The 13,458-nt window shown below is 42.8% G+C and overlaps 1 protein-coding gene across 2 annotated transcripts; it reads left to right on the forward strand.

Moving 5' to 3' along the window:
* The first annotated feature begins 2,204 nt into the window (after positions 1-2,204).
* On the forward strand, positions 2,205-11,314 carry LOC311138774 (25-hydroxyvitamin D-1 alpha hydroxylase, mitochondrial-like). 2 transcript variants are annotated; one of them, XM_084173596.1, is made up of 9 exons: positions 2,205-2,515; positions 4,876-5,123; positions 6,790-6,986; positions 7,329-7,529; positions 8,170-8,333; positions 8,634-8,800; positions 9,000-9,081; positions 9,244-9,441; positions 9,682-11,314. In XM_084173596.1, exons 1-9 carry the CDS (start codon positions 2,306-2,308, stop codon positions 9,799-9,801), a joined length of 1,587 nt encoding a protein of 528 aa, XP_084029722.1. In that variant the 5' UTR covers positions 2,205-2,305; the 3' UTR covers positions 9,802-11,314. The 2 variants fall into 2 exon arrangements, with proteins under 2 accessions (XP_084029722.1, XP_084029723.1); XM_084173597.1 differs by having other exon boundaries at positions 4,876-5,066; positions 9,682-11,310.
* The last annotated feature ends 2,144 nt before the right edge of the window (positions 11,315-13,458 follow it).

The raw sequence follows: 13,458 nt of genomic DNA on the forward strand, positions 1-13,458 counted from the left end.
CCAGGGTTGTGACTTCGTTTCCCACGGGGGGCCAGTATGAAAATGTATGCACTCACTAACTGTAAGTCGCTCTGGATAAGAGCGTCTGCTAAATGACTAAAATTTTAAATGTAATGTAGTGTAGATTCAGCTGCAGGACTATTTTTTCTTGAGTGGATGGTCAGGGAGCCGGAACATAATTACAAATACTTTGTAGACTGCAAATTGACCGCAAGAAGCCCAAACAAATATAATATTTGACTAAAACATAATAATTCCAAACCTTGCTTAAATTTGTATATGATCACATATATGTCTCTATTATGCGTGGGAATACTAAATTAAAAATTTTTTAAACAATTGGAGCTATTTTGCTGGTGTATTTACAGTCTTTTATGTCCAACAATTTAAATAAATAAATAAAAATGTGGGACGCCAGATGGTAAATTCCTAGAATAATCATTTTCCAAGAAAATATCCTGAATGGCCACTGATTGGCCGCGTGGACATGCAAATTGGCCACAAAAAGCCTCTAAAGAAGGCTCACCAAATCTGTGTCTGTATTTGGCTTGGTTAGAGACAGTCGTAGGTATTTCTGTGTTCGATCATTCTCTGAAAATGGCATCCGGGGAAAATAGCTTTCTGGCTTGAACTACAGAAACATAAGAGCAAACGTCAAATCAGATTCCAAGTAGGCCTAGAACCACTATTACTTCATGGTGCGAGGCGCACACATGGCGTCTTGGCAAACTTCCACTTCAATGAAAGGCGGGTCAGGATTTTCCCACTCATGCTCGCACAATGGCCGAGGCGAGTCCCAACATGAAAACCCCGAGTCAGCAAGTAGCCTAATCCACGTAGTCTACTGCAATACATTCCCAGTAGACCATTATGAGCAAATAATTCGCAGTTTTAGCGAATCCTTGAATTCAGACGCCTATAATTGAATATACCTATTGCTCAACACCTACAGGACTGGAAAATGCTTTCTAAAATGTCAGGGTCAATCAATTTATGACGTGGAAAAGTGAAAACTCAAATTTAACATGGGTTATTCTAGAGTCACTGAAATACAACATATTAACCCCACTGCCCAAGCATACCTTATAGAATACTCGAATATTATTGAGTAAACGGCCTGACATATGATTTTGATATTGCATGTTTGTTTCATACTCATGCAAGTGTAATATTACTTATCCACACCAAATATACATAATAGAATAGGAGTAGATACGGGCTAAAATATATTGAAATGGTAGGCCACAACCGCTGCAACCTGGTCTCAGAGAATGTTGTATTATTCTGTATGCAAATTTGTGACAAACACTCAATTTAGCATGATATGTTACGTTCCATGTGGTATGTATTAATTTGGGAATGTCCACCATCCATTTCACATGATATGTAACGAATTACAGCAGCTACTCTTCTTGGGGTCTAGCAAAATGTTACGAATTTGCAATATGTACAATATGTTACGAATTCCAATTTGTTGTGGCAAATGTTAGCTAGGCAAGGGGTTAGGGTTAAGGTTAGGAGTTAGGTTCAAGGGTTAAGGTTTGGGGAAGGGTTAGCTAAAAGGGTTAAGCTTAGGGTTAGTTAACATGCTAAGTAGTTGCAAAATAGCTAAAAAGTAATAAGTAGCTGAAAAGTTGCTAAATGCTATGGTTGTCCATGATGAGATTCAAACATACAACCCTTGGGTTGCTAGACGTTCACTTTATACGCCCACCTATTCGTTGATCCATCCATCCATCCACCCCAATCAACCACCCTCCTTTCGTTTTTACCTTAAGTAACCTTCTGTTTTATGTAACCATACCAAACATAATATAGCATACTAATCTGGGTGTCCCAGATTAATGTTTACTTTAACGTTTACTATGTTACCTTTAGTGTATGAGACCTGGCTGTATTTATGGCAACGCATTTTATTATGCATTAACTGTTTGTTATTCATTTCCTCCCAATGGCCTAGCCCGAAAATAGTTTCTAGGCAACCTCCATCGGTGTCTGAGAAAAATACAGAAAAAAATATTATTTACCTTCCACGTGGGCGCTACTTTGGGTTAGTCTGATTTCTGCGATCTGGACACAACTTCCAAATAGTCTACGCCTACTGCGTCCAAAACCTTGCCACTGGGTGGGGTCGACGCCAGGATTCGCTTTGATTGGCCCCCAATGAGAAACTTAACTCTATGCCGCGCCGGTCCCAGTCCGACATGGGTCGAGCGATATAAATAGTGTCTTGGTGCAAGATGAGCACCGACACCCGATAGACTTGCCTTTGTTTCCCTAACAGTGCACGAACATAGCCAGAAGGATGCTGCAGCAAGCCCTCAAAGTGTCTGGTCGCAGTGCGTCCCCGCTTATCAAGTGGATGGAGAATTGGGCTGAGAGCGCAGCTGGCCTGAAGACTACAGAGGCGGCGCACCGGGTGAAAACCCTGGAGGAAATGCCGGGACCCACCGTCGCCAAATTTGCCTGGGACCTCTTCGCCAAACGGGGACTGTCCCGCCTCCACGAGCTGCAGGTAAATTATTTTGATTACTTGTTCATCTTTTCTTTTTAATTTATTTCTATTAAAGCCAGACAGCCACGTGAATGTATGGAATTACAGTGTTTCATAATGTCTGATAAACAGCAATACCATATAATGGCAGATTTAACTGGTCATCACACATTTTGTCTTGTTATAGATAGGTTATGACATTGCTGTTGGGTGTGGCATGGTGCTGTAGTGCAGACACTCTGTCACAGCCTCTCCTTACATGTAGGCTACTGTATAACCTAACCACCAGTGTGTAATGTAATTGCCCAGCAATTAAATAGCTATGAGAGGGCCAACATAAGCTGTACTGTGATGATCTAAATGCACCAGACATGCAGTTGCATATGCATAGACTATGTTAGACAAATGGTATGCATACATCAGTTCTCTTACCCTGATAGGGCATTGAGCAGGAAAGTGCCTTAGGCCACTAGGGCACTTTCCTGTGCTTTGGGAGGTACCTGCTGCCTCATAGGTGTAGATGGGGAGCACAAGGAGCAAGAAGGCAAGCTTTCTAGAACCGCTTGACAGGCGCTCCCAACGCTTTGAACATTTTTGTACAGATTTTGTCCATACACTTTACATCAAGCAGCTTTAGAACTGTAGCTAGGTCTGCTCACAACATGTTGATGTTCCATCCATATAAATAGATTATTTCTAAATCTATGGACTGTTCCATCTACAGTGAATCATGCCATCTACAGTGGGGGAAAAAAGTATTTAGTCAGCCACCAAATGTGCAAGTTCTCCCACTTAAAAAGATGAGAGAGGCCTGTAATTTCCATCATAGGTACACGTCAACTATGACAGACAGAATGAGAAAAAAAATTCTACAGAAAATCACATTGTAGGATTTTTTATGAATTTATTTGCAAATTATGGTGAAAAATAAGTATTTGGTCAATAACAAAAGTTTCTCAATACTTTGTTATATACCCTTTGTTGGCAATGACACAGGTCAAACGTTTTCTGTAAGTCTTCACAAGGTTTTCACACACTGTTGCTGGTATTTTGGCCCATTCCTCCATGCAGATCTCTTCTAGAGCAGTGATGTTTTGAGGCTGTCGCTGGGCAACACAGACTTTCAACTCCCTCCAAAGATTTTCTATGGGGTTGAGATCTGGAGACTGGCTAGGCCACTCCAGGACCTTGAAATGCTTCTTACGAAGCCACTCCTTCGTTGCCCGGGCGGTGTGTTTGGGATCATTGTCATGCTGAAAGACCCAGCCACGTTTCATCTTCAATGCCCTTGCTGATGGAAGGAGGTTTTCACTCAAAATCTCACGATACATGGACCCATTCATTCTTTCCTTTACACGGATCAGTCGTCCTGGTCCCTTTGCAGAAAAACAGCCCCAAAGCATGATGTTTCCACCCCCATGCTTCACAGTAGGTATGGTGTTCTTTGGATGCAACTCAGCATTCTTTGTCCTCCAAACACGACGAGTTGAGTTTTTACCAAAAAGTTCTATTTTGGTTTCATCTGACCATATGACATTCTCCCAATCCTCTTCTGGATCATCCAAATGCACTCTAGCAAACTTCAGACGGGCCTGGACATGTACTGGCTTAAGCAGGGGGACACGTCTGGCACTGCAGGATTTGAGTCCCTGGTGGCGTAGTGTGTTACTGATGGTAGGCTTTGTTACTTTGGTCCCAGCTCTCTGCAGGTCATTCACTAGGTCCCCCCGTGTGGTTCTGGGATTTTTGCTACCGTTCTTGTGATCATTTTGACCCCACAGGGTGAGATCTTGCGTGGAGCCCCAGATCGAGGGAGATTATCAGTGGTCTTGTATGTCTTCCATTTCCTAATAATTGCTCCCACAGTTGATTTCTTCAAACCAAGCTGCTTACCTATTGCAGATTCAGTCTTCCCAGCCTGGTGCAGGTCTACAATTTTGTTTCTGGTGTCCTTTGATAGCTCTTTGGTCTTGGCCATAGTGGAGTTTGGAGTGTGACTGTTTGAGGTTGTGGACAGGTGTCTTTTATACTGATAACAAGTTCAAACAGGTGCCATTAATACAGGTAATGAGTGGAGGACAGAGGAGCCTCTTAAAGAAGAAGTTACAGGTCTGTGAGAGCCAGAAATTTTGCTTGTTTGTAGGTGACCAAATACTTATTTTCCACCATAATTTGCAAATAAAATCATAAAAAATCCTACAATGTGATTTTCTGGATTTTTTTCCCTCAATTTGTCTGTCATAGTTGACGTGTACCTATGATGAAAATTACAGGCCTCTCTCATCTTTTTAAGTGGGAGAACATGCACAATTGGTGGCTGACTAAATACTTTATTTCCCCACTGTATATGCGTTGTGTGCTAATGTGTGGTCATCTCCCAGCTGGAGGGTGTGAAGTGCTATGGGCCGATGTGGAAGGCCAGCTTCGGTCCCATCCTGACGGTGCACGTGGCAGAGCCAGACCTGATAGAGCAAGTGCTGAGGCAGGAGGGCCAGACCCCGATCCGCTCTGACCTCTCCTCCTGGAAGGACTACAGGAAACAACGAGGTCATGGCTACGGACTGCTCACAGCGTGGGTACCATTCCTCTCCTCCTCTGCTGTCTCCCCTCCCATGCTTGTCATGCTAATGTAAGCTGTTCTGACATCAGGTTCACGTGCTGTTGACAGGAAGCAGGAAAGATTAACAGAGATGAAACAAAGACTTCAAGGGATACTTCAGGATTTTGGCAATGAAGCCCTTTATCTACTTCCCCAGAGTCTGATGAATCGTGGATACCATGTCTCTGTGTGCAGTTTGAAGGAAGTTGCTAACTAGCATTAGCACAATGAATGGAAGTCTATGGTATCTACTAGCATATTAGCAGTTGCCATAGACTTCCAGTCATTGCGCTAATGCTAGTTAGTTTTGGCTAGCAAAACTACCTCTAACTTCCGTCATCCTGGATGCAGAGACATACAAATGGTATCCATGAGTTTGCCAAAATCCTGAAGTATTCCTTTAAGACAAAGGACTAATTGGTCTAGAAGCCAGACAGACAGACAGACAGTGAGTCATGAAAGAGACAGATGTCAGCCTATGATGCCCTCGTAAAACTAACTATCCTACCGATCCTTGACTTCGGCGATGTCATTTACAAAATAGCCTCCAACACTCTACTCAGCAAATTGGATGTGGTCTATCACAGTGCCATCCGTTTTGTCACCAAAGCCCCATATACTACCCACCATTGTGACCTGTACGCTCTCGTTGGCTGGCCCTCACTACATATTCGTCGCCAAACCCACTGGCTCCAGGTCATCTATAAATCACTGCTAGGCAAATCCCGCCTTATCTTAGCTCAGTGGTCACCATAGCAACACCCAACTGTAGTATGCGCTCCAGCAGGTATATCTCACTGGTCATCCCCAAAGCCAACACCTCATTTGGCCGCCATTCCTTCCAGTTCTCTGCTGCCAATGACTGGAATGAACTGCAAAAATCTCTGAAGCTGGAGACTCTTATCTCCCTCACTAACTTTAAGCATCAGTTGTCAGAGCACCTTACCGATCACTGCACCTGTACACAGCCCATCTGAAATTAGCCCACCCAACTACCTCATCCCCATATTGTTATTTATTTTGCTAATTTGCACCCCAGTATCTCTATCTGCACATCATCTTCTGCACGTCTATCATTCCAGTGTTAATACTAAGTTGTAATTATTTTGCACTATGGCCTATTTATTGCCTTACCTCCATAACTTACTACATTTGCACACACTGTATATAGATTTTGTATTGTGTTTTTGAGTGTACGTTTTGTTTACCCCATATGTAACCCTGTGTTGTTGTTTTTATCGCACTGCTTTGCTTTATCTTGGCCAGGTCGCAGTTGTAAATGAGAACTTGTTCTCAACTGGCTTACCTGGTTAAATAAAGGTGAAATAAAAAAATGACCTATGGGTTATTATTACCTATGGGTTATAACCTAATGACCAGGAATATGAAAATACTATCACAGTTCAATTACAGTTCAATCAAGTAGCCTACAGTACAGTTGGCCCAGCCTGTATAAAACATGTAAACTATTGATGTTTGGTAAGCAAACTCATTGATTACATTATTTTCTGTTTACCTTACTTAGGGTTGCAAATCGCTGAGAACTATAAATAATTTCCCTGGTTTTCCAGAAATCCTGGTTGGAGGATTCCGGATTTCCTGCTTATTCCCTCCTGATTCTGGACATTTTTGGGAAAACCAGGGAATTTTTTGAAAGTTCCAGGAATTTTGCAACCCTAACCTTTACTCTCTTCAGTGAGGGGGAGGAGTGGCAGGCGGTGCGGAGTCTCCTGGGGAAGCACATGCTACGTCCGAAGGCGGTGGAGGCCTACGACGCCACTCTAAACGGTGTGGTTGATGACCTCATTGCTAAGCTCCGCCTCCGCAGGCGCCAGGACCCCTGCGGCCTCGTCCCGAACATCGGCAGTGAGTTCTACCGCTTCGGCCTCGAAGGTAAGACCTATTTGCATTCAACCTGTTTCTTTGTTGTTATTTTTTTAAACGGTGGTATATGAGGTCAGCATCCGAGGTCAGGTGTGAGATTATCTGAGATCAGTCCCGTAATAAGAGACAAGATCAGGAAGCAACTTTATTGTATCAATGTCAATTAGCATTGTAGGCTACTAGTTTAGTCTATTACCACCACTTACTTGTGTATGGTAGGATAGGGTACTCTGACAAGTCTATAATAGGCTTGATTGGATCTGTATTACAGAGGGCAAACAAACAAAGCCCTTCCGGAAAGCCCTTCAAACCCTTCTCACCCTTGCCCTCTGCCGGTCTTCCTCTCTGCAGGGATCTCCTCAGTCTTGTTCGAGTCCAGGATTGGTTGCCTAGACCCTGTGGTTCCCACGGAGACAGAGTGTTTCATCCAGTCCATTAACACCATGTTTGTCATGACGCTCCTCACCATGGCTATGCCTGCCTGGTTACACCAGCTGTTCCCCAAGCCCTGGGACACTTTCTGCCAGTGCTGGGACTACATGTTCCAATTCGGTGAGCTGCCATCTATCGTTACTTATTGTGTATTTATTCCTTGTGTTATCTTTCTATTATTTGTCTTTTTTTCCTCTGCATTGTTGGGAAGGGCCCATAAGTAAGCATTTCACTGTTAGTCTACAACTGTTGACAAATAACATTTTATTTGCTTGGTTTAATCCCGTGGACTTTTGAGTACATGCCACCTCTTACATTTGATATATTTAACCCAACTGACCTACTGATTATTAGTTACCCTCTACGGATAGATTTCTTGTAACTTGCTATAAATAGTTCCCATTCAATAGGACCCATAGTGTGTGTGGCTGCCTTCCATTCATCACCTGTAATCCCTGTAGTAAACTTTCCCAGAGGTCTATTTTTTCTTTCCAAGCTGTACAGATTCCCTTAGTTGGACTAGAGCTCCTTCAGACCTGGGTTCAAATATTTGAAATCATTTGAAATACTTCAGCTGGAATTGATTGATGATTGGTGCTATGGAACCAATAGAATTGTCGCAAAACTGCAACCCCCGCCCATCTGGCATTCCAGTTAGTCTAAAGCAAACGCTGAAAGTATTTAAAATATTTAAAATATTATTTGAACCCAGATTTGAGATTTTTTTCTCTGATCTGACCCCTGATCTCTCTCCTTGCAGCTCAAGGTCACATTGACCAGCGTCTGAAGGAGGAAGCGGAGAAGGTGGCGCGGGGAGAGGACGTGGAGGGGCGATATCTGACCTACTTCCTGACCCGCACGGGGCTGCCCATGAAGACGGTGTACAGCAACATCACTGAGCTGCTCCTGGCTGGGGTGGACACGGTGAGGAAAATCTCTCATCTCTTCTTCTTCTTGCATTTCTCCCTCCTCTTTGTCTTTTCTGTCCTAATCTCGCCATCTTTGAGCCTGCTCTTTACTATTGGTTTATAAAATATCCAATAGTCATACATCTCCATTTCCTCTCACTCCTAGTCAAAAGTATACTGTATCATTGAGTAAATCACAGCATACTACCTCTTCTTAAGCTGTAGGGAGCTCACCATCCTCTCCATCCACTGCTACAGTGACCTTATGGTGAATGATCTTTCCGTCGTACTGACCTGTTGTGTCCTGTGTGTTCAGATCTCCAGCACCATGTCCTGGTCCCTGTACGAGCTGTCTCGGCACCCTGAGGTGCAGGCCTCGCTGAGGGAGGAGATACTGGCCGTGATGGGGGGTCGGAGGGTGCCTGGGGCTGCAGACGTGGCTCGCATGCCCCTCATGAAGGCTGTGGTGAAGGAGGTGCTCAGGTAAAAATATGAATGATAATAATAATAGTAATGATGTAGTTTTGGATTATTATAGCGCTATTCCAAGTGCTCATAGCTCCTCGTTATATAATTAAGGGGAGCTCATTTAATCCACTACCAATTGGAATCAACTACATCCAATCAATCAATCATTAGACTGATCAGTCACATCGACATTGTTATGTTTTGGCTCCTCCAGACTTTATCCTGTTATTCCGGCCAATGCCAGGGTCATCGCTGACAAAGACATCCAGGTCGGAGGCTACCTCCTCCCCAAAAACGTAAGTGTTGACATGATGTTGACTGCTTTTTTCTCTGAATTTTTTTAACAATCTGGTGTAATATTAAGGTGTGAAGAAGGCAAACATATGTAATGGAAGGATTTTACCAAGGTTTTTTAACTGATTCCTAGCAACAGTATGTCACAATTCTATCCTATCCAGACTCTGATCACCCTCTGTCACTTCGCCACATCCCGGAATGCAGCATTTTTCCCGAACCCGGATGCCTTCCAGCCCCATCGCTGGCTGAACCGGAACGAAGGCCACCACCCTTACGCCTCAGTGCCCTTCGGCGTGGGAAAACGCAGCTGCATCGGCCGCCGCATCGCAGAGCTGGAGGTCTACCTGGCACTGGCACGAGTGAGTAGATCTTTGGTCACTTTTACAGCTAGGCTTTGGCAATGAGTGTCTCTGAAAATGACATTTCATTTCCATAGCGTTTTGAGTCCCAGTACATTTTCATCCTTATTACATTTACATTTTAGTCATTTAGCAGACGCTCTTATCCAGAGCGACTCATAGTGGACTTACATTCTTCCAAGTACTGTACATGTGAGTGGCGCCCTCTCATTTTCTCAACCCCTCTCCTGGTCCCCTCAGATTCTGATGCAGTTTGATGTGAAGCCCGATCCGGAAGGCAGTGGTGCAGCAGTCAAACCCATGACCCGGACACTGCTGGTGCCAGAGAGCGAGATCAACCTGCAGTTTATCGAGAGATGAGCCGATGACCTGCTGAACACTAGCTATGTGTATTTGACAGTGACTGACAATCCCAGTCTCTCAGAGTGCAACAGATGGGAGCACTGGGGAAGAAAGAGGGCCCAACTGAAGCTGAAACCCTGCAGGCCTCAACCCACAGACCAGGCCCTCAGCCCCTCAGAACTCAAGCCCAGTTGGTTTGGGCTGGCCTGGGTCTGAGTTGATACAGCAGCTGGATGAGGGGCTGATAGAGGTCTCAGATCAATGCCATTGTTATTTGAAAACCTTCCTTTCTGTCTATGGGCAGTAGTAGGTGCATTTCCAGTTAACTAAAATTCACTTCCCACACTTTTTGCACAAGGAGGCTAGGAGAGGGTGAAGGGAGGGTAGTGCAATATTTCAAGTGCATTATGGCCTGGCTTGAAACCTTCCCATGCAGAGCGAAATGCATAAAACTTGAAACTTTTGACTGAAACTTGAAATGTACATCAGGGCAAGTGATTTTCCGTCTCAATATCAGGTTGATTCCCCTTGCACCACTTAAACTTCCTGCTTTATTCATTAATGCTCATGAATGCAATAGCACTTATACTTACTTGTGGTTTAGATTGTAGCCAATGGTATTCCCAGTAGCCAATGATATTACCAGTGGAATCTCTGATAACTACATTATGTTCCTCTCACCTAACCAGACTGATTAAACTCAGTTGCAAGTATGCATCCTGATCATAGCATGTAATGTTCAGTACACCAAAACCACAATCACCCCTTTAGGCAGTCTTCAATATTCATTTATTATAGCCCTATGTATAATACTAGAAAATGCACCATATGTTTACAGCTGTGTTGGTAATGCATTGTTCTGTTCATAACCAGAACAGTTGTAACTCCTTCCTTAGCTTAGACAAACAGAAAGCAACTTATCCCTCTGTAATTTAAATCATAGATTGGCAGATGCCAAGCCAAACCAAACTTCAGTTGCATTTATTAATGTTTACGCATTGCTGAAGAAGATGCTATAAAATGCTTATAAATATGTCATGTACTGCCTTTAGAAGAGTGTTATTGAATTATTATTATTATTTTGGACAAAACTGTGATGTTCCTATCAGAATGGTGCTTATATGGTGCTCATTAGAATCTTAAATGAAAAATGGCAGCTGGTGGGACTAACATAGTGCTCCATATCCTCCCACCTGGGTTTCTCTGTTTACAAACACTTTTGTCTTTTTAAAAGTCTTCTGATCTTGTATGATGTCCTACTCAGTTGTACAAAACAATATATCCTCTGTGAGTTGTCTGTATCTCTTACATCTAAAAAAGAATTTGTGTGTTAGCCTTTTTCTACATCTAGAACCTGACGTGACTTGTATGACGTGGTGCTTCAAAATACTTATTTCTCTGTTGGGATAAGACATTGTAAAAAGGTTATAAAAAATAATTTTGTAATTGTTCTCTATTAAAATAATGTCATACATGTATGCATGGTCTTCAGTTTCTGTTTTACTAGAAATGTGAAAGTCACACTACCTTGGGGCATCTTTTCCTGTAAGGCATTCTGGTTTCTGGTTGTAGCTTGTCTGTGGTTCAAACAGATGGAATAATATTTAGACATGAAGGCAGGTGATTCTGGGAATGCCGCTGCTGGGTATCGCTGTTCCTGTGAGATGTGTCTGTGGGGACATTCATTGTGCTTGCTACCTACCGTACATTAGTGCTAAGTTTGCAGGTCAACAGTTTGCATCACATAACCGCTCTACCCCCACTTACATTCTACAAAACCCTCCTCCTCCCATCTAATCTTTGGCTGCCCTGTGGATGAGTGATGAGAGAGTGAGGGTTTTGTACAAAACCCCTGACTGTCCAAAAAGACCCCAATCACACAACAAAGGTTGACTGACAGGAATCAACCCTCTAGATTAGAAGTCACTCTCCAAAAAGTTAAGGTTATGAACAGAACAATGCATTACCAATACAGCTGTAAACATATGGTGCATTTTCTAGTATTATACATGAATAGGCCTATAATAAATTTAATGTTGAAGACTGCCTAAAGGGGTGGTTGTGGTTTTGGTAGGCTGAAATGCCAGAGCAAGAACATCTATAGCCAGTGGCTGGTGGTCTATTGGAGGTAATAGTTCAATAATATAAATTCAGCCAGAGCTGAAATGTTTCTAAAATGGTTAATGATTCATAGGCTCTTTTCTCTTATTTTCCCCTCTGCCTGGCAGAGGCAGCAGCAGAGGTGGGGGCCTTAGGTGGCCTGAGACCAGACCAGGTCAATGTCTGTGCTGGACTTTAACAGGTGACTGTAAGCAGTGTGTCTGTGGCTATACTGACTCAGAGGTATAGTCTGTATACTGTCTGTTGTCTGGTAAACAGACAACACATAACAGGGTGTGTTGAAGGGGATGTGGAGGTGGGGTACATCCATGGTATGTGATTGTACACGAGAAAAGTTAATGGGGAAAGTTGAAACTGGTACCACAAATTATAGATTTTGATGATTGATTTAGCTTTTTCAGAGTTGCCCAATTCATTATTGTGATTGTCCCTCCTAATTTTTTTAAATAAAGTTCTATAAAATAAATAGTATTTTGTGAATTAGAACGTTGTGTCTTGGGGCTCCATCTGTTGGTAAAATCAAAGATGGTTTAGTATGAAGATATGTAGAAACTGCTTCGTGATGTCATGGAGAACTTGGCTAGCTTATGCGCAGAAATACATCTTCGGGTCTAAAGGTCGTCTCGCGCCGAACTTCGCATGTGCAGGCCGTCAAATCAAAGACATTCCTTCGATATAAAGTTGTTTTTGATGAAAATGTCAACGTATCAGTTTAATAATAATAATATGCCATTTAGCAGACGTTTTTATCCAAAGCAATAATATGCCATTTAGCAGACGCTTTTATCCAAAGCGACTTACAGTCATGCGTGCATACATTTTTTTGTGTATGGGTGGTTCCGGGGTTCGAACCCACTACCTTGGCGTTACAAGCGCCGTGCTCTACCGGCTGAGCTACAGAGGACCACAGTTTGTCACTCTCACGCGGTTGGAGTAATAACATGTTCAGCTACTTAAGACTGGGTCAAATATAGGATGTGCCTTTAGATTTAGAGAAAATTAACAACTAAGGAAGAATGTTTTATTTATCTCATTGACTTCTCAAACTCCAAACTCCGGTCTGAACTGTTGAGGCTGCTTCGCAAGCATTCCCGAAAGTTTCGTGATGTTGGGCCTCTGGGTTTAGAAACTCTGTGGTAAACCATACAATTATATTTCTATGGGTAAAACCAGAGATATTAGAAAAGTATCTCTGAAAAAACACCTATTGACTAAACCACCTGTCATCATTAATTGCACATATCCTATGAGTTCACATAGCTACTGGAACAACATAGCATGTATTTTTATCGCAGAGAATCACATTTAAATAAACTGCAAGCATTTTGGGGTCAACCACTTATTTAAACAGAGAGGAAGAGGCGAAGCGAGAGGTATAACTGGGGCCAAAATCTATTGTCTCCAGCAGGTGACGTTTTTTCGTTTTGTTTATGAAAGTGTCAAAGTTGGTCAACAAAAAATGTGAAGCCTTATTTAATCGAATAGACGTTTCGTAATTCTTAGGTTGTCACGAGTGTACTGATATAAATAGGACACGTAACATCCCGGCAACTT

Source organism: Coregonus lavaretus (assembly GCF_964263955.1).
Source record: "Coregonus lavaretus genome assembly, chromosome: 12".
NCBI lineage: Eukaryota > Metazoa > Chordata > Actinopteri > Salmoniformes > Salmonidae > Coregonus > Coregonus lavaretus.

Excerpts from the sequence above, each read along its gene's own strand:
- LOC311138774 (XM_084173596.1), top strand. The coding sequence starts at position 2,306 with ATGCTGCAGCAAGCCCTCAAAGTGTCTGGTCGCAGTGCGTCCCCGCTT. Across the intron at positions 5,124-6,789 it reads CCCATGCTTGTCATGCTAAT|TGAGGGGGAGGAGTGGCAGG; the intron begins GTAAGCTGTTCT and ends TACTCTCTTCAG. Across the intron at positions 6,987-7,328 it reads CTACCGCTTCGGCCTCGAAG|GGATCTCCTCAGTCTTGTTC; the intron begins GTAAGACCTATT and ends TCCTCTCTGCAG.